This window comes from Heterodontus francisci, chromosome 49 (assembly GCF_036365525.1).
Source record: "Heterodontus francisci isolate sHetFra1 chromosome 49, sHetFra1.hap1, whole genome shotgun sequence".
In the NCBI taxonomy this organism is placed as follows: domain Eukaryota; kingdom Metazoa; phylum Chordata; class Chondrichthyes; order Heterodontiformes; family Heterodontidae; genus Heterodontus; species Heterodontus francisci.
Window position 1 is genome coordinate 13,872,987 of NC_090419.1, and position 27,710 is coordinate 13,900,696.

At 49.8% G+C, this 27,710-nt stretch overlaps 1 protein-coding gene across 1 annotated transcript in view; it reads left to right on the forward strand.

Annotated features, from left to right (window-relative positions):
• The first annotated feature begins 3,140 nt into the window (after positions 1-3,140).
• irak1 (interleukin-1 receptor-associated kinase 1) overlaps positions 3,141-27,710 on the forward strand; it is a 61,110-nt gene continuing 36,540 nt past the window's right edge. The window contains 3 exon segments of the mRNA XM_068024245.1: positions 3,141-3,354; positions 18,934-18,983; positions 18,986-19,106. Coding sequence (XP_067880346.1) covers positions 3,243-3,354; positions 18,934-18,983; positions 18,986-19,106 — 283 coding nt within the window. The 5' untranslated portion in view covers positions 3,141-3,242.

Consider the following 27,710-nt stretch of genomic DNA (forward strand, 5'->3'; position numbering starts at 1 on the left):
CCGAGGGAGTGCTGCACTGCCAGGCGCGCTGTCTTTCAGATCAAGACGTCAAGCGGCGAGACCCGCCCTCTGAGGTGGATGTGAAAGACCCCATGGCACAACTTCGAAAGACAACAGGGCAGTGCCCCCCTGCTATCCTGGCCAATATTTAACCCTCTATCAACATCACAAAAAAACAAAATATCACATTGATGTGTGTGGGAGCTTGCTGTGCCCAAATTGACTGCAAGGGGATTGGAGTACAGGAATAAAGAAGTCTTACTGAAATTGTTCAGGGCTTTGGTGCGACCGCACCTGGAATACTGTGTGCAGTTTTGGTCTCCACATTTAAGAAAGGATATACTTGCACTGGAGGCAGTGCAGTGAAGATTTACTAAATTGGTCCCTGGGATGAGGGGGTTGTCCTATGATTGATGGATTTTTGGTCTCTCAGGGAATCAAGGGGTATGGGGAGCGGGCAGGAAAGTGGAATTGAAGCCCAAGATCAGCCATGATCGTATTGAATGGTGGTGCAGGCTCGATGGGTCTACTCCTGCTCCTATTTCTTGTGTTCTCGTGAGAACTCTGCGCTCCTCTTCCGCATCCCTGATTTCCATCGCTGAACCATTGGCGGCTGTGCCTTTCAGCTGCCTGAAGCAATGGGAGTGCTCTCCACATGCTGGGAGGTGGGGCATCCTGCAATGAGTGGCTCACCTCTTGAGCTGTGCCTTGTGGGTGGGGGAAAGACTTTGCAGAGTCAAGAGGTGAGTCACTCACCACAGAATACATAGCCTCTGTGCTGCTCTTGACACCACAGCATTTATTTATGTGGCTGGTGCAGTTGAACTCCGGGTCAATGGTGACACTCAGGATGTTGGGAGTGGGGGAATTCAGCAATGTCATTGAATGTCAAGGGGAGGTGGTTGCATCCTCTCTTGTTGGAGGTTTTCTTCGCCTGGCACTTGTGTGGTGTGTACGTTACCTTCCACTTATCAGCCCAAGCCTGGATGTTGTCCAGGTCTTGCTGCATGTGGGCACGGGCTGCTTCAGTGTCTGAGGAGTCGTGAATGGAACTGAGCATTGTGCAATCAGCAGCGAACATCCCCACTTCTGATCGTGTGATGGAGGGAAGGTCATTGATGAAGCATATCCCTCCGCTGCAAATCCCTCAATACCCTTACCTAGCAAATAGCTATCGACCTGGAGCTGCTAAGTCAGAAAGTTGTCCGTTCCAGTCCCGCTCCACAGACTCGAACGCCACAATCTCGGCTGACACTCCAGTGCAGTACTGGAGGGAGTGCTTGGACACGCTGTAAAGTGCTCTGTGACGTCCTGACAGCACAGAAGGAGGCCATTCGGCCCATCGTGTCTGCACCGGCTCGCCGAATGAGCGATTCGCCTTGTGCCGCTCCCCCGCCTTCTCCCCACAGCCCTGCGCTTTCTTCCTGTCCATATAACAGTCTAATTCCCTCTTGAAGGCCTCAATCGAACCTGCCTCCACCACACTCTCAGGCAGCACATTTCAGACCTTAACCACTCACTGCGTGGAAAGGTTTTTCCTCAGGTCTTTTCCCAACGACTTTAAATCCGTGCCCTCTCGTTCCCGATCCTTTCACGAATGGGAACAGTTTCTCCCTATCCACTCTGTCCAGACCACTTGATTTTGAATACCTCTATCAAATCACCTCTCAGCCTCCTCTAAGGAAAACAGTCCTAACTTCTCCAATCTATCTTCATAACTGAAATTCCTCACCCCCGGAACCCATTCTCGTGAATCTTTTCTGCACTCTCTCCAATGCCTTCACAACTTTCCTAAAGTGCTGCGCCCAGAACTGGACGCTGAGGCCAAACTAGTGTCTTATACAAATTCAGCATAACCTCCTTGCTCTTGTACTCCATATAGAACACTAGTTAGGCCACAGCTGGAGTACTGTGTACAGTTCTGGTCGCCACACTATAGGAAGGATGTGATTGCACTGGAGGGGGTGCAGAGGAGATTCACCAGGATGTCGCCTGGGCTGGAGCATTTCAGCTGTGAAGAGAGACTGGATGGGCTAGGGTTGTTTTCCTTAGAGCAGAGAAGGCTGAGGGGGGACCTGATTGAGGTATACAAAATTATGAGGGGAATTGATAGGTTAGATAGGAAGAAACTTTTTCCCTTAGTGGAGGGGTCAATAACCAGGGGACATAGATTTAAGGTAAAGGGCAGGAGGTTTAGAGGGGAATTGAGGGGAAAAAAAATTCATCCAGAGGGTGGTTCTCCCCATTGAACTGCATCTGCTGCCGGTCTGCCCATTCCGCCAACTTGTCTACGTCCTTTTGAAGCTCCGCACTATTCCTCCTCGCAGTTCACAATGCTTTCCAAGTTGCTTTCTATAAATGCAAACCTTTTCATTCTTGTCTTTAAACGCTGGTAAATGTTTCCCCCCTCACTCCAAGGCTAATATATCCTTCCTGAAGTTTGGTGCCCAGAACATCCAAGGGTCCAAATAGGGTTATGACCAAGAGTCTTTAAAATGGGATTGCAATGTGGCTTTAAGAATAGAATGCAATGTGAAATTAGTTTGGGTGCATGTCTCAATCTAATATTAACACAGTGAAAATAAGTTCCTATAATTTTGTTGACTTTCACTTTACAGAAAGGGGAACAGCAAGTAGCAAGTCCAAGAGCCAGTTCATCTGGGCTACCAACTCCTGGGTGTCAACCGAATTTGATTGATAAGCCGCCTGTCCAATCACGAAATAGGTCCAGTCCCTCGCTCACAAGGGCAGTGGGCGGGACCAATGAGGGGGCGGGTTCCACCGGGAGGCTGAACCACGAGGTTTGGATTGACGGTTCCTCCCGCCCCCCCGCCCCCTCACAATCCGGCCCATCAGAGCGCGGCGTGGGTTGAAGGGATTGGCCAATGGGGGGGGAAGGGGGGGGAAATCGGCGGGATGACGTGGCGACAGCGCGCTCGACCAATCAGAAGGCGGCGGCTGGTGGTTGAGCGTAGGGGGGGTGGTGGGACCGAAGGCGGGCAGAAGGGCGAGTACGCACGCTCCGGCTGCGGCCGACCAATGAAAGCGAGGGGGAGGCGGTGACCGACGGCGCGGCCGGCCAATGGGAGCGGAGAAGGCGGACGGCTTCGGGCCGCCGGGCCCCGGCGACGCCAGAGTGAGCGCGGTCGCCGGTTGGCGAGGAGGTCGGTTGCCATAGGAACTGCGGTCGGCTGGGCCTAGGTCGGCCGGGCCTGAGGTCAATGTGAATCGGCGGACGGAAAATGTCCGAGTGGAGCCAGGGCGCCGAATTTATCTACAATCTGCCCGCCAGCATCATGTGCGAATTCTACAAGGTGATGGACTCACTGGGCAACGCCGACTGGGGCCGCTTCGGTGAGCGCATCCTTTACTCATATAGCCTTAATATATAATATAATAATCACCCACGTCCCAGTGGTAATAAAGAAATTCATATAAACCCAACACATTACAAAGTTCTTCAACTTAACTTGCTTCAGTTTAATAAAAACAAAAGTCAAGTATTTTTCACTTATTGCATTTTTGATAATAGAAATCCATGCAAATTTATATATATATATATATATATATATAGCAATTTCCATGCAAGTCAAGTAAAATGATATATATATATTGCAATTGTCAAAGTGCTCCTTTTATATACTGCAGTTGTGTGCCAAAATAATCTTTTAACATTGCCACAGATTGCCACTTGCAATCCAAGCTGATGTGCAGAATAACCTTTGCCATTGCAATTCTGTGCAAAAAACCTTTTTTTTAAAAAAAAAAAAAATTATGCATTGCACTTTGTGCGCCAAATGATCTAAAATTATAACCCTGCAATTTATATTGCAGTCTGAACTGATGTGCAGAGTTGCCTTCGCCCTTGCAGTTCTGTACAATTCTTTTAAAATTGTGCATCGCAGTTTGTGCGTGAAATGATCTCAAATTATACATTGCAATTTATATGCCAAAAATAATCATCTTGTGTCTTGCAGTTGTTGAAAAGTAACCATTGATCTTATATGTCCTCAATAAAGCAGGCTGCCTGATTAGTTTGAATATTTTTACTACATGATTCAGACTTTTATTAATAATAAGTTGAAATATGTACATAATGAGCATGTAAAAAAAATCTCTCAAGATTTCTTTAAGTATATGTTTGATCCTGATGTCATCTAATATAAAATACATGTGTCGTTAAAAGATGCTTAAGTTTTGCTGGTATTTAGCATCTGACAAAGTAAGTTTTTTTTTATTTAAAAAATTGTTTTGATAAATTTGTCGTTTAATATCAGGTATTTTAGTGTGACAGCTTGTATGCCTACTCTGTACTGCTTTTAAAGAGACCTCTCATGGTGTTCCCCAACTCGAGAGCTTAAAGGAATGCTGAGTCAAAGGAGAAGTGACTGAGAGTTTGGTCAGAGATGTGTTAGCTGGACGGCCTTAAAGAGTGGTCAGCGGGAGAGGTGGAGGGGTCTGGGGAGGGTATTCCAGTGAGCGGGAGTAAGAGGGAAAAAAACGTTAAAACATCTGAATTACAAACCTGCGCACGCTTTACAGACAAATTCCTAGTTTTGTCGGGGACAAGACTTTCTGAAAGCATTGTGCACACTGTCCCAAAGTGCTTCACAGCCCAGGGCTTTTGAAATGCACTCACTGTTGCAATGTAGAAAACACGGCAGCCAACTTGCGCACGGCAAGCTCCCAAAAACAGCAATGTGGTAAATGTTTTAACCATGTCGGTCGAGGGATAAGCAGCGGCCCAGGACACCGGGGACAACTCCCCTGCTCTGCTTTGAAATAGTGCTATGGGATCTTTCACTCCAGCCCGAGAGGGAACAGACAGGGCCTCAGGTTTAACATCTCACCTGCTGACAGCGTAACCCCAATAAATGGTGATGTAAAACCGTTGATTCCATTTTGCAGTATAAGCTGTGTATTGAAAGTTTTGTAACTGCCCAGCCCAGCAGAAGTGTGAAAAAGTTAGGGAGTTAAAAAAAAAACTCGAGACATAGGAATGTGCGGGGGGTGGGGGCCATTACAGTCCATCTGGCTGGCCCCAGTGGAGCCGCATTTGAATAGTGCCTTATCGCGCCCTGGGGGCTTGTCCTTTTATAAATCGATGAACGAAAATAACGGCCAACAAGGTCCCACAACGAGTGAATGATGAGATTGTCTGTCTTTTCGCACATTTTAAAAACTACTGATCAGTTTCTTACCATGTCTCTCTGCCACTTCGCTGCAGGTTGAGAGCCCTGTCACACCAGTGAACTGAATATTGGTGGGTATTTGCTTTCACTATTCTGTTTGAAGCTCATTCCACCTGTCGATCGCTTTGCATCCCTCTGAAATTAGTGGGAGAAAAGGTAGATTAGGGGGGTGGGTGGTGTGTTGATTTTAACCCACGCAGCCTGGGTGGGAACAGGGATGGGCGGACAGACGACATTGCCTCCAAAAATATATTGTCCCACTCCTTCTCAATTCCCCACCCTCCAGCCATCTTAACCGGGAAAATCGGGGTCCTTTGATGTAACCTGGTCTGGAAGAAGTCGAGGTGAAGGGGCACAGGATGGCTCCCGAACCCCACAATGAACGTCTGAGGCTCTGCCGCCCCAGGCTTCCCCCTCCCTTTCTCGCCTGTGAGACACTGCCAAACCCACCCCCCTTCCCCCCCCCCAATCCTCTTTCCCCCCCCCCCCCCCACCCCCATGACTTACCTGAGTCCTGTCAGGTAGCCTCCTGGCTGCCTGCTCTTCATCTCCTGTAATCTAACCGTCTGCCCCACTTTACAGCTGAACACTGTCCCCCTATTCTGCTCTTTTGGCCAAACCTTCGAGTAGCTTCTTCAGCCTTTTCTCATAACTCTTCCTCTCTGACGGACCTGTCTCGTGAGCCTCATCGACGCCTCCCTCCCGTGCGCCGGCATGTTGTTTGGCTAAACAAAGCTGAGCTTAATCCCGCAGGTTGTCCCCTGACCCAGCACTGTGCACTTTCAGCGTGTCATTCTTTCAGTTTGCACCCCACTGAGCTGCTAAAGTACTCCAGTGTTCCATTTGTGCTTTGTTCCTACTCCATTTCACTTTGGCATGCATTACATTCGATTCCCTGGATGCGTGTTGAGTTTGTTGATCGTAGAAGCGTGGAAAACATACGGCATGGGAGGAGGGCACTCGCCCATCGCGTCTGTGCCGACCGTAAAAGCTATCCAGCCTGATCCCACTTTCCAGCTCTTGGTCCCGTAGCCCTGTAGGTTACGGCCCTTCGAGTACATATCAAAGTCTTTTTTTAAAATACGCTGAGGGTTTCTGCCTCTGCCACCCTTTCAGGCAGTGAGTTCCAGATCCCCATCACCCTTTGGGTGAAAAAATTTCCCCTCAACTCCCCTCTAATCCTTCTGCCAGTTACTTTAAATTGATGGCCCCCTGGTTATTGAACGCACTGCCGAAGGAAGTAGGTCCTTCCTAGCCACTCTGTCTAAGGCTCCCTCATAGTTTTATGCACTTCAACAAGGGAGGACTAACAAAGCAAGGGAATATACAATGGATCGTGGGACCCTGGGAAGTACAGAGGGACCTTGGTGTACTTGTCCATAGATCACTGAAGGCAGTAGCACAGGTAGATAAGATGGTTAGGAAGGCATATGGGATACTTGCCTTTATTAGCCGGGTCTTAGAATATAAGAGCAGGGAGGTGATGATGGAGCTGTATAAAATGCTAGCTGGAGTACTGTGTACAGTTCTGGGCACCACACTATAGGATGCAGAGGAGATTCACCAGGATGTTGCCTGGGCTGGAGCATTTCAGCTATGAAGAGAGACTGGACAGGCTAGGGTTGTTTTCCTTAGAGCAGAGAAGGCTGAGGGGAGACATGGTTGAAGTGTACAAAATTATGAGGGGCATAGATAGGTTAGATAGGCAGAAACTTTTTCCCTTAGCGGAGGGGTCAATAACCCGGGGGCATAGATTTAAGGTAAAGGGCAGGAGGTTTAGCGGGGATTTGAGGAAAAATTATTTTCACCCAGAGGGTGGTTGGAATCTGGAACGCACTGCCTGAAGAGGTGGTCGAGGCAGGAACCCTCACAACATTTAAGAAGTATTTAGATGAGCACTTGAAACGCCGTAGCATACAAGGCTACGGGCCAAGTTCTGGAAAATGGGATTCGCATAGTTAGGTGCTTGATGGCTGGCACGGACTCGATGGGCCGAAGGGCCTGTTTCTGTGCTGTATAACTCTATGACAATAAATTCTCCTCTCAGCCTCCTTTTGTTTCAAAGGAATCTGGCTGAGGTGGGGACTGTAACAAAGCTAGGGAGGAGGCCTTGGTTTGAGGTTCCCACTCCTGATTGCAATTCAGTCTGTGAAAGTACAGCACATCAGATTATTTCAAACACCGAAATTACTGGGAAAAAGTCAGCAACTTTAGACTGCATTTCTGCAGTGCTCCTCGCATATAAGAAGTTACTTCACAGCACAGGAAGGAGGGGGCAAAGCAGGAAGAGGACAAGGCTGGCGTGGAAGTGATAGCACGGTTAGGAGGCTGGGCTTTTCATTTGGCTTCTGAAGGCAGAGGGGCGCACGTTGTGGGGACTTTGTTTCAGGTCGGGTGGAGTGAGGCCAGGGAGGGGCCTGAAAGCCCAGGCAAGGCCCTTGATGTCAGTTCACTGGTCTATGGGGAGGCAGTGGACTGTGACGAGCACTTTGTATGAGTCAGAATTGAGCCATATGTGGCCTTAAAGCCATTGGTTCGGGTTTTGGTGCAGGAGAGGGAAGGGTGTCTTGTACAGTGCAGTGTAGTTACTTGGTTTTCAGTGCTAGGTTAGCTTGTAAGGGATGAAAAAGTGCGTCTCATCGCCAGGTTTATTTACAAGCCGTTAGAAGCTTCAACATAGCGCGTGGCGCTGCCTGTGGATGTCTCAATTCATTCCCTCAAATGATTTCTTCCACCGGTGAGATGTCTCGGCATTCACCAGCGTGGTGGATGAAGTCTGGATCCGAGTTTTCAAAAAACAGGCCGTGTAGTCCCGAAGCCGGCATTATGCTCTGTTTGTTGGCCCGATTTGTTTAAAAAATTGCGCTGAATGCTCACGTGGATGAGGTGCCGGAGACTCGGGAACCAGACCGCGATCTGGACATCTCGAGTTTCACCCGCCCTACAGCAGACGTGGTGGAAATACCCCGTGACGCTGTTGAGCCAACCTTCCAGGAGGGTGCCGACAGCGGTGGGGGGGGGGGAGCAGCGGAGGCTGCAGCTCCAGAGTCGGATGGATCTATTCCCAGGGCAGAATTACACTGCGTCGTTGACAATTTGAAGCAGTGACTCACTTTTTGAATGTGTGGCGGGGTGGGGGGGGGGGTTCAGTGAGTGACTGACTCGGGTGGTTGGGTATGTGGTAAGGTTGTTCAGTGCTGGAGGCCTCGAGGCGAAGCTGGTAAACCTCGTGGTTGTTTTGTAATGAGAGTTTGGCAGAGCTGCCACGGTGGTGATAGGGATCTTATCTGTCGATCTGTTATCTCTTAGATTTCCCCGGTGACTCATTTAGTAAGCAGACTGCACTGCGTTACGCTAAGCAGGAGGCCCCCTGCTTCAGTCTCTAATCTACACTGTTACCTGGCAATGAGCAGAATTGGCTTCAGAATCTCTGGGTTGGGGGCAGGGGGTGGGTTAGAAGTGGTGGAAATCGGGGCTGTTGATCTCTCTTCAGTGACCCGAGTTAGAAACTTGTGCACTTGTTTGGGGGGGGGGGGGGGGCATTAGGTTGACAAGAGGATTCAGCTGAGCTGTGAAGTCCCTGCGGTCGAACAGCCCACCGGCAGTCACTGTCCAGCTCTCGGATGAAGAACTGGCAATCGCCTGAGGCTGTTGAGCCTGGAGAATCTCGCCCCACTGACTCGGTGCGTTCAGGGGAGGCGTGGCAAAGTTTGATGCCGGTGAAATTTTCATCACCAGCATGGAGTAGCCCTCGTTTGACTGCTGACGCTGTCTGGTCGAGTTTTCACAAAGAGCCATTCATTGAAAACTGGCACAACTAACAGCAGCTGTCCCAAACCTGATAGCTTGACAAGTTTACCCAGGGAGTAGCTGAGTCGAGATTTTCCAGTCTGCTGCCTTCGGCATCAGTGCCTCCTCCCATCACCCCGGGGTCAGGGAGTGGGACAGGCAGACAGGAATTCCGCTCAAGTGATCATCTTCCAGGGGTTTCTGCTGGAGAAAGTGTGCTTGTGTGTATATTGAGCAAGAACAGGACACAACTTGACACTGAGGCCGTGTTTCCGTTTGCGAAGCCCGGCGGGGGAACAGAGATGCAATGTACATATTCGATGACTGTAATGGCGTTGAAATAGCGTGGAGGTGATTAACCAAAGGGCCAGAACAAACACTGGGCTTTCAATTCGTCTGGTGAAGTAATTAAAACAAAAAACCATTAAGATATAAAGCCAGGAGAGTCGTGAAAAACTAGCAGAGGATATGCACAGGTTAGACCTCATCTCCATTTTGGGCACCACATTTACAAAGAGAACAACAGTAACATGTTTATACAATGCTTTTAATGTAATAAAATGTCTCCAGGCACTTCATAAACACGCTTTAACGCAAGATTTGACAGATGGCCGAAAGCTCAGTCAAAGAGGTTGGGTTTCAGGAGCGTCTTGAGGGGAGAGAGAGAGAGAGGTGGAGAGGTTTAGGGAGGGAATTCCAGAGCTTAGGGCCCCCAGGCGGCTGAAGGCACGGCCGCCAATGGTGGAGCGATGGGAAATCGGGGGATGCTCGAGGCCGGAATTGGAGGAGGGCAGAGATCTCAGCGGGTTGTAGGGTCTGGAGGAGATAGGTGGAGGGATTTGAAAACGAGGATGTGAATTTAAAAATCGAGGCTTTTGCTGGACCGGGAGCCGGTATAGGTCAGAGAGCACAGCGAACGAGACTTGGTGCGAGTAAGGACACGGGCAGCAGACATTGGGATGGCCTTATGTTTATGGAGGGTAGAATGTGGGAGGCTGGCCAGGAGTGCATTAAAATAGTCAAGTCTAGAGGTAATAAAGGCACAGATGAGCTGAGGCAGGGCCATAGAAACATAGAAAATAGGAGCAGGAGGAGGCCATTCGGCCCTTCGAGCCTGCTCCGCCATTCATTATGATCATGCCTGATCATCCAACTCAGTAACCTGTTCCTGCTTTCGCCCCATACCCTTTGATCCCTTTAGACCCAAGAGCTATATCTAACTCCTTCTTGAAAACATACAATGCTTTGGTCTCAACTGCTTTCTGTGGTAGCAAATTCCCCAGACTCACCACTCTCTGGGTGAAGAAATTTCTCCTCATCTCAGTCCTGAAAGGTTTACCCCGCATCCTTAGACTGTGACCCCTGGTTCTGGACTCCCCCACCATCGGGAACATCTTTCCTGCATCTACCCTGTCGAGTCCTGTTAGAATCTTAGAAGATGACCACCAATGCATCCACTATTTCTAGGGCCACTTCCCTAGGTACTCTGGGATGCAGACCATCAGGCCCTAGGGATTTATTGGCCTTCAATCCCATCAATTTCCCCAACACCATTTCTCTACCAATACTGATTTCTTTCAGTTCCTCTCTCTCACTAAGCCCTGTGTTCCCCAACATTTCTGGTATGATATTTGTGTCCTCCTTTGTGAAGACAGAACCAAAATATGCATTTAGTTGGTCAGCCATTTCTTTATTCCCCATAATAAATTCCCCTGTTTCTGACTGTAAGGGACCTACATTTGTCTTCCCCAATCTTTTTCTCTTCACATACCTTTAGAAACTTTTACAGTCAGTTTTTATGTTCCCCGCAAGCGTGCTCTCGTACTCTATTTTCCCCCTTATTAATCAGTCCCTTGGTCCAGAATCGAGCGGTGTTACCGAGGTGGAAATAGGAGGCCCGAGTGATGGTGTTGCTATGTGGTCAGAAGCTCATGTTGGGGTGAAATATGGCACCAAAGTTGCAAATGTTGGAGAAACTTCCAAGCCTGTTTGTGACGAAGATACTGAGACTAGGAGGCTTTGGTGGAGACTGTTTATTGCTTGCCACAGAGTTTACATCTCCACTCCAAACAACACCCAGCCAGTGCTGGCTGGCTGGCTCTTTATATATACATTTGAGTATAATTAACTAACCAGTACCTGTTCGCCCTATTGCCTTCAACTACAAGGTATTTAACATCTGTAAACAGAGGTTATTGGATCCTAACAGCAAACAGTCTGGTTCAGCCTCAGTGACTTGCCAGGGAGAGGGATGGAGTCAGTGGTTAGGGAACAGAATTTGTGGGGGATGAAGACAATGGCTTGCATACATAGAGTGGGCGGAGAGCAGTGAGACTGATTCCCAGTGTGAAACCGATTAACTGTGGGGGGGGAAAAAAAACCCAGAAACTAAAGCTCAACCGTTCAAGAGAGGAGGAGGTTGGAAATGGGGAATCCTCAGCAAGGGGTATAAAATATTAAATGGTGCACGTAAGATTAACCTAAATATGACAACAGCATTTGTCTGGCTGTCAGGATCAAGGAGTTTAAGTGAATGAAAAGTAAATTTAGCACAGATATTATTCTGTCTCTGCGGTTCTCTCACTCTATTGCATATCAGACGTGACACTTTGTGTGCCAAAAGCAATCAGCTGCTAATTGAGCTGTATATGTTGCAGCAACTGCAGCAGCCTTAAAGGGACCTGGCGTGTTGCGTATAATGGCACCTCAGCCGCAGTCTAACGCATGGTGAATGTCGTGGTACGATGCATCTGTTCTTGATGAATTGTACGTCCTCAAGCTTATCTTGTGCAACATCGTGGGAGGTGTGCTCGTATTTCTTTATTGGAAAAGGATGACATGCGTTTTGGAACAATCTGATGGCGAAGTTAGCTAGTAGGCTGTGTTCAGGATCCAGCTGGATGCGATGTGACAACAACTTGTATTTAGATAGCACCTTTTAATGTGGTGCACTATCAATCAAAATTTGGCACCAAGCCATGTGAGGAGTTATTAGGACAGATGTCCAAAAGCTTGGCCAAAGAGAGAGGTTTTGAGGAGGAAGGAACAGTAGAGAGGCGGAGAGGTTTAGGGAGGGAATTCCAGGGCTTGGGGCCCCAGGCAGCTGGGAGCGATGGGAATCGGGGGATGTTCAAGCGGTGAGAATTGGAGGAGCGCAGAGATCTCTGAGGGTTGTAGGGGCTGGAGGAGGTGACCAAGATAGGGAGAGGCGAGGCCTCGGAGGGGTTTGAAAACTGGGATGAGAATTTTAAAATTGAGATGTTGCCTAACCAGGAGCCACTGTAGGTCTGTGAGCACAGGGTGATGGGTGAAAGAAACTAGTGATAGGTGTGAGTTAGGAGTTTTGGATGACTTTAAGTTTACAAGAGGTAGAACGTGGGAGACCGGCTAGGAGTGCATTGGAATAGTCAAGTCTAGAGGTAACAAAGGCCTGGATGGGGATGGGGGTGGTTCAGCAGCAGATGAGTTAAGGCATGGTGGTCTCTCACGGTGATACAGAGGTGGAAACGGGCGATCTTAGTGACGACATGGGTGTGTGTGCGGAAGCTCGTATCGGGGGTCAGTTACGGCACCAAGGTTGCGCGGAGCCTGGTTCAGCCTCAAGACGATTGCATCCAAACTCCCATTGCTGATCCCTGCTAGTCCAGTGCAGCCCGACCCTGACAACTCCGTTTTACTTGCGTTTGTAATGCTTACTTGCTGGTCTGTGCTGTTTGAGTTTTATGTGCCTGGAGATCTGGGGGGTGGGGGGGTGGTGGTTAGTGGCGTAGCTTTTCAGGTGGGGAGGTCTAAGGACGGGATTCCTGAGCTCAAGGCCCAGACGGCTGAAGGCACGGCTGTCAGTCGGGGAGCCAACAGGGATGGGGTGTGCGCAAGAGTGCAGAGTAAACCTATTTCTCTGCTCTTTCCACATATCTTTTTACGTTGTTCCTTTTTCAAATATATTCCCCATTTCCTTTTTAACTGATGCTCTGCTCTCTGCCTCAGTAGCCTCCCCCGCCCCCCCCCTCTATTGTAAAGCATTCTGTTTAATAGACCCTGTATGTAAAACATAACTTCCAACTTCCCCCTCTTGTTTTTCTAATGTTCCTCAGTCTGTGCCCAACCAGTGACAGCAATCTATCACTGTGTACCCGCTCGAAACATCCATGAGACGCTCCTTAACTGTCTCTGTTTCCTTGGGGGAAAAAAAAAAGGCTGCAATTTATCGAGCAGGACAAGGTTAAAGATGTGACAGGTTTTAAACAAGTACAGAGGCAGGGAAAGGGGCGGTGGGGTGAGGGGGAAGGTCTGTGATAGGGTGGAGGTGCAGGCAGGAGAGATTAAATGACCAAAGGGACGATGGTGCAGGGGCGAAGACGACGATAATGGGACAAAAGGATGGTTCTAGAGGGCGTGCAAATGGGAGTCGCAGGGACATCGGCAACACGCCCACGTCATCACTAAGGCTGTCTATTTCCACCTCCCATCCAGGAAAAAAAACATGGGGGCAGAGGGTATGATCTGAATTTGTTGAACTCTGTTTCTCCCGCCCCAGACGCTGCCGGACCTGCTGAGTGTTTCCGACACTTTCTGTTTTCTACTTCTGATTTCCAGTAGCCACAGCAATTTGCTGCTGCCATTTTTTTGGAGCCTCTCTTTGTAACTTTCCAGTGCTGTTATAATAGGGCAGTCTAAAATGACAATCGACATGCTAATCGTACAAATTCAGTATTATTTTCTTCTATGTTCCGTTCCCCTCTATTGAAACAGTTGAGCGATACAGGTGGGAGAAGGGGGGAGGCAGTTTAACATAAAATGCTCTGAATGCTACCTTGGAGAGCAAGATCATCTTTGAGACTGGGCAGCCAGTCTGTCAGTTAACGGCAGAGATGTGGTTCCCTGACCCATCAACTGCACTCATAAATGACTTAATCTGGGTCACATTACTCTACTTGCGGGGGACACCTAATTTTCACATAGCCGTGTTTACTGACTCTGCTTTTTTTTTTATTCCCATGGAACTCATCAAGATGGCTTCATGCGTGACCTAGTATTAAAGAAAATCCCCTTTGGGAGGTGTCTGATGATGGAGCGAGTTTGGGTCTGATCGTGGGAGCAATCTAGGGCAAAACGTTAAGATTACCGCCTGAGAAATTGGGTCGTAATTGTACTGCAAGCGCAGCTTTGTCTTTCTTTAGTCAGCTGGTTAGCCAACAGGTAACGTAGAATTGTGTAAAATTTACAGCACAGACGGAGGCTGTTCGGCCCATCGTGTCTGCGCCGACCGACCAAGCAATCTGACCTAATCCCACCTTCCAGCTCTTGGTCCGTAGCCTGCTAGGTTACAACACTCGGAGTGCAAATCCAAGTATTCTTTTTAAATGCGATGAGGGTTTCTGCCTCTACCATGCTTTGAAGCAGTGAGTTCCAGATCCCCACCACCCTCTGGGTGAAAGAAATTCTTCTCCACTTCCCCCCCTAATCCTTCTACTAATGACTTTAACTCACGCCCCTGGTTATAGACCTCACTGCGAAAGGAAATAGTTCCTTCATATCCACTCGGTCTAAGGCCCCTCCTAACTTTATGTACCTCCGTTAAATCTCCACTCCGCTAGGCTGTGGATGCTCATTTGTTGAGTATATTCAAGATTTTTGGACTTGGGACTAACTGATATGGGGATAGTGCCGGATAGTTGAGGTAAAAGATCAGCCGCGATCCCTATTGAGTGGCAGAGCAGGCTCGAGAGACTGCATCGCCTACTCCTGCTCCAGCACCTTGGGTTTCTGATCAAACGTGACAATGGGTTTCTAAGGGTCTCTGTGCTACACTAACTAGGATTCGACACCTGCAGTCCCTTCTGCCTGAGTCACAGAGCGCGCACGCACTTGCGTAAGTTGGCAAGAGCCAGGCCTTGGGGACTCCTGGTGTTTCCGCACGCTGTAGCGCTGGAGTTTGATCGGCTTCACAACGTGCAACTTTGAGGTGCAGACTTTCTGCTGTTTGCTGAGCAAGGCGCACGTACCCTTCCTGTTCTCCTGTGGTGTTTTACACAAACTGTTGTCCCCGTGTGCAGTCTTTGCTCGAAATAGGGCTCGAGGACTGCCATAACTGGAGCAGGACGAGCAGATGGAGATTCTCAGTCGGATATTTCTCTGCAGTACAAGCCTCAGTTGCTGGGGAAGGGACAAAACTGTGGCATGGTAGTGACCACTGGAGGGAGGGTGCAACTACAGTGTGACATGTTTACATAGAAAGTTTCCATTATAAATCTATACATAAGAATTTTGAATGGAAAAAGCTGGCCCAAAAGCATAACACCCGGAAGGAAGGTGTTGTAGACTGGAAGTATGCATGGATTTTTAGTAAAGATGTCAAATATTTAGGAGAATTCAAAGCAGAATCATTTACAGTGTTTGCGTTAGCTGGGATTCACAATAAAATCATCAAAGCCCTAAACGTGATTGCCTTCCCCTTTTTCAGCCTTTTGCCGACTTGGAGTGTGGCAGGGCTAAAGGAAGCAATGAGCAACGGGAACATTCTGGGAGGGAGCCGGTTCTGTGAAAGCTGCTCTTCAGTTCTCCTCTCTTTCCCCCAAAACCCCCACCCCAGATTGGTTGTTTCACGTCAGGGGTTGAATTTTTCTGCTGTTGGCTCCCTTCCACTTGTTCGAAGAGCAGGTTATGAATATACACACTTCGAGGGGAAAGAAAAATACACCTTGGATTATATGAAAACTCTACTCTGGCCTCCACCCCTTTTCTTTCTCAGCTCCCAGTTTGGGCCTTGAGTGGGTTTCGTATCTTGTTTCAAGCAGATGACCAACACCCGGGTTTATACTGGTCGGGCAGAACATTGGTACTGTGATTTACACTAATGTCCCTGGGATATCTCTGCTGAGGTACACTTATCCCAAGATTTGAGGAAATGAGCTGCAGGGCTACGGCAGCAGAATGGTTATGTTACTGGACTGGAGGCCTGCACGAATGGTCCAGAGGCTCGGCGTTCAAATCCCACCACAGCAGCTAACTAAATAAATCCGGAATAAAAAGCAGTAATGGTGACCGTGAAACCACCGGATTGCCGTAAGAACCCAGCTGGCCCACTAATGCCCTTGCCCAGTCTGGCCTACATGTGACTCCAGACCCACAGGAGCGTGGCTGATCCTCAACTTGCCTCCGAAATGGCCCAGCAAGCCACTCCGTTGCATCCGAAGCCGTCACGGCGGACTGCAACGGTTGGCACCGCCATCACGAGGAACGGGCAATAACCGCTGCCCTTGCCAGTGATGCCCACATCCCACGAATGAATAAAATAACACGACGGGCAGGCTGGTGCAAATGTTCCAGGCCAGTGACACCTTGCACCTGCGTACTGCGTCTCTAACGTAATTCATGTACCAGAGCGCTGCTTGAAATGGGTACTAGAGAGCGGAAAGAACGCGTGTGGGCCCGTTGTATAGTTGAAGAAATATATCTAGAAGGCCGAGAAGCATTCAACTCTGTTGGAGTAGGGTGTGGATGGAATTGGGCAGTCTTGGAGGCGGGCCCGCCCTGGGCCATGGGTTGCACGGAGCACCAAGGGTGCAATTGGCAACACCAATTCTCTCTCTCCTTTTTGTTCCCCCTGCCTTCAGACGTTTTAACGTTAGCACCTCATTCGCGTTGGCATACCCTTCCAGGGCACGAAGGGGGCGAAAATGTTGGGCCACGTTTTATTGCCCGACGACATGCCCCCAACGGATCAGATGACAAGACGTCGCCAGTGACTCACCCAGCAAACTGTGAAGCAATGTGAAGTGCGATTAAATGTGCTGTGTCAAAATTCGGGGTAAACCAGAAACAAACGGCATTGGCCCATTGATAAAGTGAGTCAGTGGCTTGCCTGTGCTGACGCGGTTGATGTTGTTCTTGCTGGCTGATTGTAGTGTTATATTTGAGTAACAGCTTTGTTCTGTTGTGTGTGGGTGTGTTCTGCCCAGAAGGCTTTTTCGTTTCGAAAATCACTGAGAAGCTACCGCTTTCTCCCATGACTTAACTGCTGCCTCTTGAAGTGTGTGAACCAGCTTCGCCATCAAGAAATTAAATTAGGAGGTGGTGCTTTTTTCCCCCCACTGTGAGAAAGCACCTTGCAGGGCGGTGATGGCGATCGCCAGGTACCTGGGCTCGTTATTGCAGAGTTGGAGGGGGAGGGGGGGGGGGGGCTGAATCGGAGCTGCTTTTTATGTGGGTCTTTGGCCGCCCGGCGCGCTCTCACGGAATATCCGCAGTTAATTTCTTGAGGCTGGGGCCTCCTCATTCTCCAGAGCTTTGGTGGTGATGTAATAGCGTACTCCGCTGCCCGCTGGACGTGGTGGCATCGCGATAACAGCAGCGCTGCACCACGCTGGCCAGAGTGTCTCAGAACAATGGCTGGCTCTCGGTGGGGGGAGTGGGGGGGAGCCCCGACAAGCAGCAGCTTTCACCAGAGGACAGGATACACCTTGGCGAAAGTAAATGCAGCGCAATGGTTCACTTGGTTGACTCTCTCACTGTGTAAATGCAGCTTCGAGCCCAGTTGCAGGAGAAGCACGATGCGCGCCACTGAAGCCTGTTGGCGTCAGCGTGCTGGTTTCTTTCAGTAGTTTATCGGTGCCTGCTGACAAATCTGTAGTATCGCGACGTTGATCTGGTCCTGCAGCAGAGCTGGTAAAATACCTGGACTTCCTATTGAGAATGCTGTGTCAATCTGTTAACACTGCAGCGAGTGGCTGAAAATGGAATATAAATCAAGCAAACAAGCTTGCATTTATGTTGGGCCTTTCGCAACATGCCATTGAAGTATTGTGTGAAGTGTAGTCACCGTTGTAAAGTGGCAGTCAATTAGCCCAAAGCAAGCTCCCTCAAACTGTGATGAGATAAATTGACAGATGATCTGTGTTTCCACATCTTGAGCACTGCCACAGGAGACCGACTTTTGTATCATTCAGTTTCATCCTCGCTCTCTGTTTCTTTCTCTCTCTTTCCCTCTCTCTCGGTTTCCCCCCCCCCCCCCCCCCTCTCTCGGTTTCCCCCCCCTCTCTCTCTCTCGGTTTCCCCCCCCTCTCTCTCTCTCGGTTTCCCCCCCCTCTCTCTCTCTCGGTTTCCCCCCCCTCTCTCTCTCTCGGTTTTCCCCCCCTCTCTCTCTCTCGGTTTCCCCCCCCCTCTCTCTCTCTCGGTTTCCCCCCCCCTCTCTCTCTCTCGGTTTCCCCCCCCTCTCTCTCTCTCGGTTTCCCCCCCCTCTCTCTCTCTCGGTTTCCCCCCCCTCTCTCTCTCTCGGTTTCCCCCCCCTCTCTCTCTCTCGGTTTCCCCCCCCTCTCTCTCTCTCGGTTTCCCCCCCCTCTCTCTCTCTCGGTTTCCCCCCCCCTCTCTCTCTCTCGGTTCCCCCCCCCTCTCTCTCTCTCGGTTTCCCCCCCCCTCTCTCTCTCTCGGTTTCCCCCCCCCTCTCTCTCTCTCGGTTTCCCCCCCCTCTCTCTCTCTCGCTTTCTCCCCCCCCCCTCTCTCGGCTTTCTCCCCCCCCCCCCCCCCCCTCTCTCGGCTTTCTCCCCCCCCCCCTCTCTCTCTCGGCTTTCTCCCCCCCCCCCCCTCTCTCTCTCGGCTTTCTTCCCCCCCCCTCTCTCTCTCGGCTTTTCCCCCAGGTCGTTAAAACAGCGTGGGGAACACGCCTTGTGTCAGCCCATCCTGCCACTGCTGACTCTCTCTCAAAGAGTTACCCGCTTAGTGATTTCCCTTATAGGCTCTGTCTTTTAAAAAGAAAAATGTATTTGAAATGTATTTTCCCGCCCACCAATTAAAGGTGCCAGTCATATGGATGAATGACTCCTTCTCAGTGCATCTGGCTACAGAGCAGGATGAGGGGACAGGGATTGATCGTTTGGACTCTGAGAGGGGAACCGTGCGGTATGCAGTTAAGGTCTAAAAGGGGGTTTACTTTTTTTAATAAATGATTTTTCAGCTTCGTCCATTGTCAGCGACATGACTGAACTTCAATTGCTGGAGAACCGAGGGATCCCGGTCGGACAAAGAACGTTATGTGGTACTGGATGCAGCGCAATGGGACTGTGGGACAGCTGCTACACATCCTCAACAGGCTCAACCTGTGGAGAGCCAGGGACATCATTCTGTCATGTGAGTTACATTCCATCCAACTCTCATTACCCCCCCATCCAGCCATTATTCACAATTGCTCATTGTTATAGTGGTCATTTAGCAGGGTGAGTGAGAATTGACATTTCAATCCCACTGTTCGTGGCATGTAGTCCCTGATTATTCAGCAGGGTAGAGGTTACTGTACACGGTCCCTGTTTATTCAGGGTGAGGGTCGCTGTACACGGTCCCCATTTGTTCAGCTTTTTTTTATTCATTCATGGATGTGGGCATCGCTGGCTAGGCCAGCATTTATTGCCCATCCCTAATTGCCCTTGAGAAGGTGGTGTTCAGCCGCCTTCTCGAACCGCTGCAGTCCATTTGGGGTAGGTACACCCACAGTGCTGTTAGGCAGGGCGTTCCAGGATTTTGACCCAGCGGCAGTGAAGGAACGGTGATGTAGTTCCAATTTAGGATGGTGTGTGACATGGAGGGGAACTTGCAGGTGGTGATCCCATGCATCTGCTGCCCTGGTCCTTCTAGTTGGTAGAGGTCGCGGGTTTGGAAGGTGCTGTCTAAGGAGCCTCGGTGCATTGCTGCAGTGCATCTTGTAGATGGTACACACTGCTGCCAATGTGTGTCAGTGGTGGAGGGAGTGAATGTTTGTGGATGGGGTGCCAATCAAGCGGGCTGCTTTGTCCTGGATGGTGTCAAGCTTCTTGAATGTTGTTGGAACTGCACCCAACCAGGCAAGTGGAGAGTATTCCATCACACTCCTGACTTGTGCCTTATAGATGGTGGACAGGCTTTGGGGAGTCAGGAGGTGAGTTACTCGCTGCAGGATTCCTAACCTCTGACCTGCTCTTGTAGCCGCGGTATTTATATGGCTACTCCAATTCAGTTTTTGGTCAATGGTAGCCCTTAAGATATTGATTGTGGGGGATTCAGCGATGGTAATGCCATTGAATGTCAAGGGGAGATGGTTAGATTCTCTCTTGTTGGAGATGGTCATGTGAATCTGAGTTCTTTTTGCCTTCAGCCTGGTTCAGTAAATATACCGAGTCGGATGTGTAGGTAAAATCAATTACTTTATTTGCGCATTTAGCCGGCTGACTTACTCTATTGCAACAACACTGACTCCACCAGAGTCTGTCGGGTCCCCCCCCCAGAGTAAGTGAAGTTTGTGATACAGGTACTACATTAAGATTCATGCTACACCTCCTTGTTTAACCAATCAGTGCGGTACAATTCGACTTCACCCACGTGGTGACATGCAGTACATCTGTTACTGAGGTTACAATACACTCCATTCTCAATACATACTTGCTACTAATAAAATATTGTTTTGTACCAGCAAGATAAAACAAAGCGGATAAGCAAGCTAATTAGCAAGAGCATAGGAATCATCAATAACCATGCTGGTCTCACTCCCTACATGGATCATGAGTCTGTCTCTACCTTGTGACAAGTAATTGCGGCGCATCCTACTATCTCTATTAAGTTTACATTCCTGAGTGTTTCTTGCAGTCTGCAGCAACATCAAGTAGTGGCAGTTCACGAAGATAAGAGGGGCCTAGCACTCCTTATCACTCACACAGGGATGGACATCATTTGATTCACAGGAGTCCATTTGTTCCAAACCAGAGGGAGTCATATACTCAGGCCATAAAGAACAGATGTCCTTGCAATTACCAGTGTCGGCTAGTCTTTACAGTCTCACGCTCTGCCTTTACTTTTAACTATTTCATTGTGGTTTCTGCCACTTAAAATCAAAGCTCAGCAAAGCTACTATTCCTAACTTGGCTATATTTCCCATTAAGCATAGTGCCATGCCTTTCTGCTCACTTCCACAGTCATTGCCTGGCACTTGTGTGGCGCAAATGTTACTTGTCACTTATCAGCCCAAGCCTGGATATTGTCCAGGTGTTGCTGCATTTCTACACAGACTGCTTCAGTATTTGAGGAGTCGTGAATGGTGCTGAACATTGTACAATCATCAGCGAACATCCCCACTTCTGACCTTATGATTGAAGGAAGGTCATTGATGAAGCAGCTGAAGATGGTTGGGCCTAGGACACTACCCTGAGGAACTCCTGCAGTGATGTCCTGGAGCTGAGATGATTGACCTCCAACAACCACAGCCATCTTCCTTTGCGCTAGGTATGACTCTAACCAGCAGCGAGTTTTCCCCCTGATTCCCATTGACTCCAGTTTTGCTAGGGCTCCTTGATGCCATACTCGGTCAAATGCTGCCTTGATGTCGAGGGCAGTCACTCTCACCTCACCTCTTGAGTTCAGCTCTTTAGTCCATGTTTGAACCGAGGCTGTAATGAGGTCAGGAGCTGTTTGGCTGGGTGACGGTCAGTGTACACTGTTCCTGTTCATTCAGCTGGGTGAGGGTCAGTGTACACTGTTCCTGTTCATTCAGCTGGGTGAAGGTCAGTGTACACTGTTCCTGTTCATTCAGCTGGGTGAAGGTCAGTGTACACTGTCCCTGTTCATTCAGCTGGGTGAAGGTCAGTGTACACTGTCCCTGTTCATTCAGCTGGGTGAGGGTCAGTGTACACTGTTCCTGTTCATTCAGCTGGGTGAAGGTCAGTGTACACTGTTCCTGTTCATTCAGCTGGGTGAGGGTCAGTGTACACTGTCCCTGTTCATTCAGCTGGGTGAAGGTCAGTGTACACTGTCCCTGTTCATTCAGCTGGGTGAAGGTCAGTGTACACTGTCCCTGTTCATTCAGGTGGGCGAGGGTCAGTGTACACTGTCCCTGTTTATTCAGCTGGGTGAGGGTCAGTGTACACTGTCCCTGTTCATTCAGCTGGGTGAGGGTCAGTGTACACTGTCCCTGTTTATTCAGCTGGGTGAGGGTCAGTGTACACTGTCCCTGTTCATTCAGCTGGGTGAAGGTCAGTGTACACTGTCCCTGTTCATTCAGGTGGGCGAGGGTCAGTGTACACAGTTGAGGACTGGTATAGCACGGGACCTGCTGGTAAAGCTGCGGCCCCAAATTCCTTCACTTATGCTCAGTGTTCACCTTTCCCCCTCACATTTTGGAATCATTCCTGTTGCTCTTCGCTGCACTCGCCTCTCGCGCAAAGACATCCCTTTTAATGCCACCGTGACCCGAACCGTGCACAATAGTCACTGTGCATATAGCTGCTGGGAGGTGTACAGGCAGAACCCTCCTTCGCTGTTTATTCCCCGCCCCCCCCGACCTCACCTCACTCCCGGGCGGAACAGAATTTCTCATTATTATTTACTGACCAGCTATGGCTGTACTGAAGCTCCCAGCAGTGAACATGGGAGTGAGGTACCGGCAGCAATGGCATTAGTTTGGGGCAGTAATTGCAGGCACCGGCTCCTTGTAGCTGTTGTGTGCTTGCTGAGCTTCTCCTCCTCATCTGATTATGGCTCACATGATTTGGCAGGGGAAGGTGGTGTTACAATCCCGCCGTTTAAAAAAAAAATTAATAAATAAATTAAAAAAATTTGTCTGCTGACGAGGGAGGGAATGCTTTCTTGAAGTCTGTACTTTCTGGTCTAACAGAGATGTGACATCTTTGTGGAGGTGATTGTATCAGATATGCCTGTTTGTGGGAGGGGGGAAGCTAAGCGCTCTTGCTCTTGTGCACTCTCGCTCTCCGTTGTTCCACCTGTCCTATTTGAATGGCTGGTTTGGAAGGGATCCTTATTGGAGATATTGCCTCACTGAAGCTCGAATCCTCAATTAGTGAATATTCAGCAAGAGATTCTTTATCAAGGGGTGGAATGGAGGCTGGCGAGGCCCACATTTAATTCCTATCCTCAGTTGACCTGGGAACGTGGAGGTGGGCCTTCCTCAACAGCTGCAGTTCTTGAGCTGGTGGCATTGGGTAGCGGATTGCAGGACATAGACCCATCGACAATGGCGGAGCGACAGTTTGTGTCCCAGTGCATGTTTTTTGGAGGGGAACTTGGAGGTGGTGGGGTTCGCACAGCATTGCTGACCCTGTCCTCAGAGGGCAGGTTCGGTGCTGTTGAAGTCACCTTGATGAGTTGCTCCCATGCATCCAGTAGACCTTGAATACGGTGGCGGTCAGAGTCTCGCTGGTGGTTGGGGCACCTAGTCCAGTTGCAGGGGCGCCAATCGAGCAAACTGCCCTTTCCTGGATTGGTGCTGAGCATCTACAGCCATCCATTGGGTGTTCTCTCTCTCTCTCTCTCTCTCTCTCTCTCTCTCTCTCTCTCTCTGTCTCTCTCTGTCTCTCTCGAGCCCTCTCTCGATCTCTCTCTCTCGAGCCCTCTCTCGAGCCCTCTTAGACGGTGCAGAGGGTTTGAGGGGTCAGGGGGTGTGCCACTCCGCCCAGAGTACACCGCCTCTGTCCTGTTCTCGTAGCTGGGTTATCGCCCCTCTTCAGTGTACAGAATCCACAACCTGTGAGAGCTATTGAGAGCTTGGCTTTGAAGTTTTATTTGCCGCCCTCAGTGCCGCAGCTCCGCAGCCCATGACGCCAATAAGCTTGGGCACTCCTGCTCGGGATTGTGCGGCTCAAGCTCACAAGCTTGACTCTTAACGTCGGTCCTGCCGCTGTTCTCTGCGCTCTCCCCGAGCACTTGCACGAGTCTCCGCAACCGTTGAATCAAAGTGAGAGCAAGGAGTGATGCCCTGGAGATTTTTCAGCTGTGTTTAGAATGATGGAATTAAACCTGGCAAAAATGAGCGGGCACAACAGGAGGCTGGTACTGGTGGGCCGTTCTCAAAATGCTGCTGTGAGTGTGGTGGGGGAACCAGGAATACCCCTTCATAACCTTGTGGTTGGCCACAAATTTCCCTGTTTCACTCGCGAGCACTCTACAGATGAGATGGCCGACTTCATACTGGGATTAGGGGACTCCTGCTCACGAGGTGGCATCGCTTCCTTCCTCTGGGGACCCAGGTCGTGGCTGCGAGACATCTTTCACCAGTGTTGCTTGCTGCTGGAGGAGCTGCTGTCGTATTCTGGCTGTGGGTTGAAGCTCTCGGCCTGGCGGGCGCAGGCCCACGATGGAATTCCTGACCCCCGCTGGCCAGCGACAGACCTTCCTTTGGGATCGGTCCGCCACCGGAACCGTGAAATCACAAGAATGGCGACTGAGTCCAGCCTAGCTGGATGAAGAAACACCGGGAATTTCCTCGGTGGAGTGGGTGGGTGGGGGGGGTGTTCTCCCGTCGGCTGGTGTGATGTCAGCAGAAGTTTGGCAAAAAACCGTGAGCTGGGGCAAGAAGTTATGCTGCCTGAACAGGAGAAAGCTGTCCCCTCAGGAAATTCCCAGCATTAGAGTCAATAACCAGAGGGCATAGATTTAAGGTAAGGGGCAGGAGATTTAGAGGGGATTTGAGGAAAGGTTTTTTCACCCAGAGGGTGGTTGGAATCTGGAACGCACTGCCTGAAGAGGTGGTAGAGACAGGAACCCTCACAGCATTTAAGAAGTATTTAGATGAGCACTTGAAACACCATAACATACAAGGCTACGGGCCAAGTGCTGGAAAATGGGGTTAGAATAGTTAGTTGCTTGATGGCTGGCACAGACGCGATGGGCCGAAGGGCCTGTTTCTGTGCTGTATGACTCTATGACTCTGCCAAGAGGCTAGGGGAGTGGGGTGGAAAGAGGAGGAAGCTTTGCCGGGGAGCAAAGGCACAGAATGTTAATCTCCGTCGCCATGAGCAACTCGGTCATACCACGACCGACTGAGCCCTGAAGGACAACCCCAGTCAGACTGGGCCTGCTCCAGGTCGTGATAGAGCCAACGTGAGGGAGTAACCGCAATAACGTGGTTTAAAAATGACTTCTGCACAGTCCTTAAGAAAGGAAAGGTGTAATGTGGTGCTCCCACCGTTGCCAAATAGGACGGAATCTAGGGAGGGCTGAAGGAATAAGCAGGGGTGTAGGCCTGGAGGAGGTTCGGTGAGGAGTAGTGCTCCGCCAGTTCCCAGTATAAATTTCTCCCAGGCATCCTCCTCGCTGTTAGATTTCCATATCTTCCAACCTGAAGTTGCTATAACCACCTTCTTGGAATCGTAGAATCGTTACAGCACAGGAGGAGGCCATTTGGCCTCTGCCTTTTCCCCATAGCCCTGCAATTCTTTTTCCTTCACGTGCTTATCCAATTCCCTTTAGAAAGCCCCGATCGAATCTGCCTCCACCGCGTGCACTCCAGATCCGAACCACTCGCTGGGTAACCAGGTTTTTCCTCGTGTCATCTTTGGTTCTCATGCCAGTCACCTTTTAAATCTATGTCCTTTGGCTCTCGACCCTTCTGTTAACGGGAACAGTTTCTCCCCATCTACTCTGTCTAGACTCCTCATAACTTTGAACGTCTCGGTCGAATCTCCTCTTAACCTTTCCTTCTTGGAAGGATAACAATCCCAGCCTCTCCAGTCTCTCCACATAGCTGTAATCCCTCATCCCTGGAACCATTCCAGTAAATCTCATCCGCACCCTCTTTAAGGCCTTCAGACCCTTCCTAAAAGGCGGTGCCCAGAATTGGACGCAACACTCCAGTTGAGGCCGAACCAGTATTTTATGGAGTTACCGCCTCTTGCTGGACAGAGGGTCCTCGAACCGGAGCAAGAGTGCTGGCTGACTTTATTCTCCCGCTCCCCTCATGTAAGGGGAGCCGTTGGTGAGTTTTTCTAATAATTGCTAGGTACGTGAGGGAATGTGGTCTGAACAGACACTGCCTAAGGTCAATCGGAGTCTGATTGCTGAGAGAAGTTTCGGTTCACGGAGGCTTGGGTTACCGAGCTCAAAGAAAAGCAGCAGGAAGGAGAAGCGTTCGATTGCTAGCCCACGTGGAGGATGTGTTTCATTTTCCACGTGGCAAAGGCTTGGCACCATCATTCCGTGAATTACATGGTAACTTGCCTAACAATGGTGGTTGCGTAGCCATGCCAGTGCAAATCCCACTCCTATGGCGGTGGAGCCAGGTCCATGGGTCCAAACGCTGTGGAGCGAGGCAGAATGCAAGAGCCCATAGATTTGCAAAAGTAAACACTCTCTTTCCCCAGCATAACCCCCCTCCCTTTAATGTAGGAAAACCTGCGACTACCCTGCAATAAATTGGCTCTCTGTCTGTGTGCCACTTTACACTTCTCTTCACTTCAAGACCTAATCTTGCTTGCTCCCCCTCCCCCCGCCCCTGCTGTCTTTAACTGCCTGACCTGATCTGCGTTTTTCAACTGCTTGACTTGGGAGGGTCTATCATCATAAGCTCTTGCCTGTTGCTCACTTTTCCTCTCCTGCCAGAGCACCCCCCACCTCCCAATGACACTTGAATGATTGGAAACACTAGCCTTTGTCTCTTTTCTTTTTACAAAGCTTCCTGGCCCTTCTTGCTCTAAACCCACCGCTTACGAAGTACTCTTTTCTGATCCAGCAGGGCCAGGAAGCTTCGAGTTAAGTCTGTGTAAAAGCAGAAGTTGTCGTTGGGCACAACTGCGAAGGAAGTCGCAGGCCAGGAGCATGTGGGCAGTGTGCTAGACACTTTAGTTCTACATAGCAGGTGCTTGCTAAGCTGGCTAGGCCAGCAGTTATTGCCCATCCCTAATTGCCCCTTGAGAAGGTGGTGGTGAGTTGCCTTCTTGAACCGCTGCAGTCCGTGTGGTGTAAGTGCACCAACAATGCTGTTAGGAAGGGAGCTCCAGGACTTTGGCCCAGCGACAGTGAAGGAACGGCGATATAGTCAGGATGGTGTGTGGCTTGGAGGGGAACCTGCAGGCGGTGGTGTTCCCATGTGTCTTGCTGCCCTTGTCCTTCTAGGTGGTAGAGGTCGCGGGTTTGGAAGGTGCTGTCGAAGGAGCCTTGGTGAGTTGCTGCAGTGCATCTTGTAGATGGTACACACTGCTGCCACTGTGCGTCGGGGCAACTCACTCCCGACTGTATACCACTGTGCCGCTGGTGGGTCTGGCTCGCTGGTGGGACAGGACATAGCCAGGTATGCTGATGGTGGTGTCTGGGACATTGCCTGTAAGGTATGATTCAGTGACTATGACTATGACAGGCTGTTGCTCTCCCAATTTTGACAGCAGCCCCCAGATGTTAGTAAGGAGTCCTGTGCAGGGTGGACAGGGCTGGGTTTGCCATTGTTGTTTCCAGTGCCTAGGTCAAAGCCAGGTGCTCCGTCCGGTTTCATTCCTTAGACATCGTAGCAGTTTGATTCAACTGAGCGGCTTGCTAGTCCGTTTTGGAGGGTATTTGTGAGTGGATCACATTGCTGTGGGTCTGGAGTTACATGTAGGCCAGACCAGGTAAGGGCGGCAGATTTCCTTCCCTGAAGGACATTAGTGAACCAGATGGGTTTTTTTTTTTACAACAATCGACATTGGTTTCATGGTCACCGTTAGACTAGCTTTTAATTCCAGATTTATTAATTGAATTTGGATTTCGCCATCTGCCATAGTGGGAATCGAACCCATGTCCCCAGAGAATTAACCGGGGCCTCTGGACTACTAAGTCCAGTGACCGCCTCCCCAACCGTAGTTGTGTATAAACCACTGCAATACAGAATAACAAATTGCAGGGCGAGGGGATGGGTGGGGGGGAGGCACTGGGGGCACTGTTCCTCATTTGTGCTTGGTAATATTTGTAGATTTTTTTTTTGTTTAGATGATATGCGTTTTAAAGTTG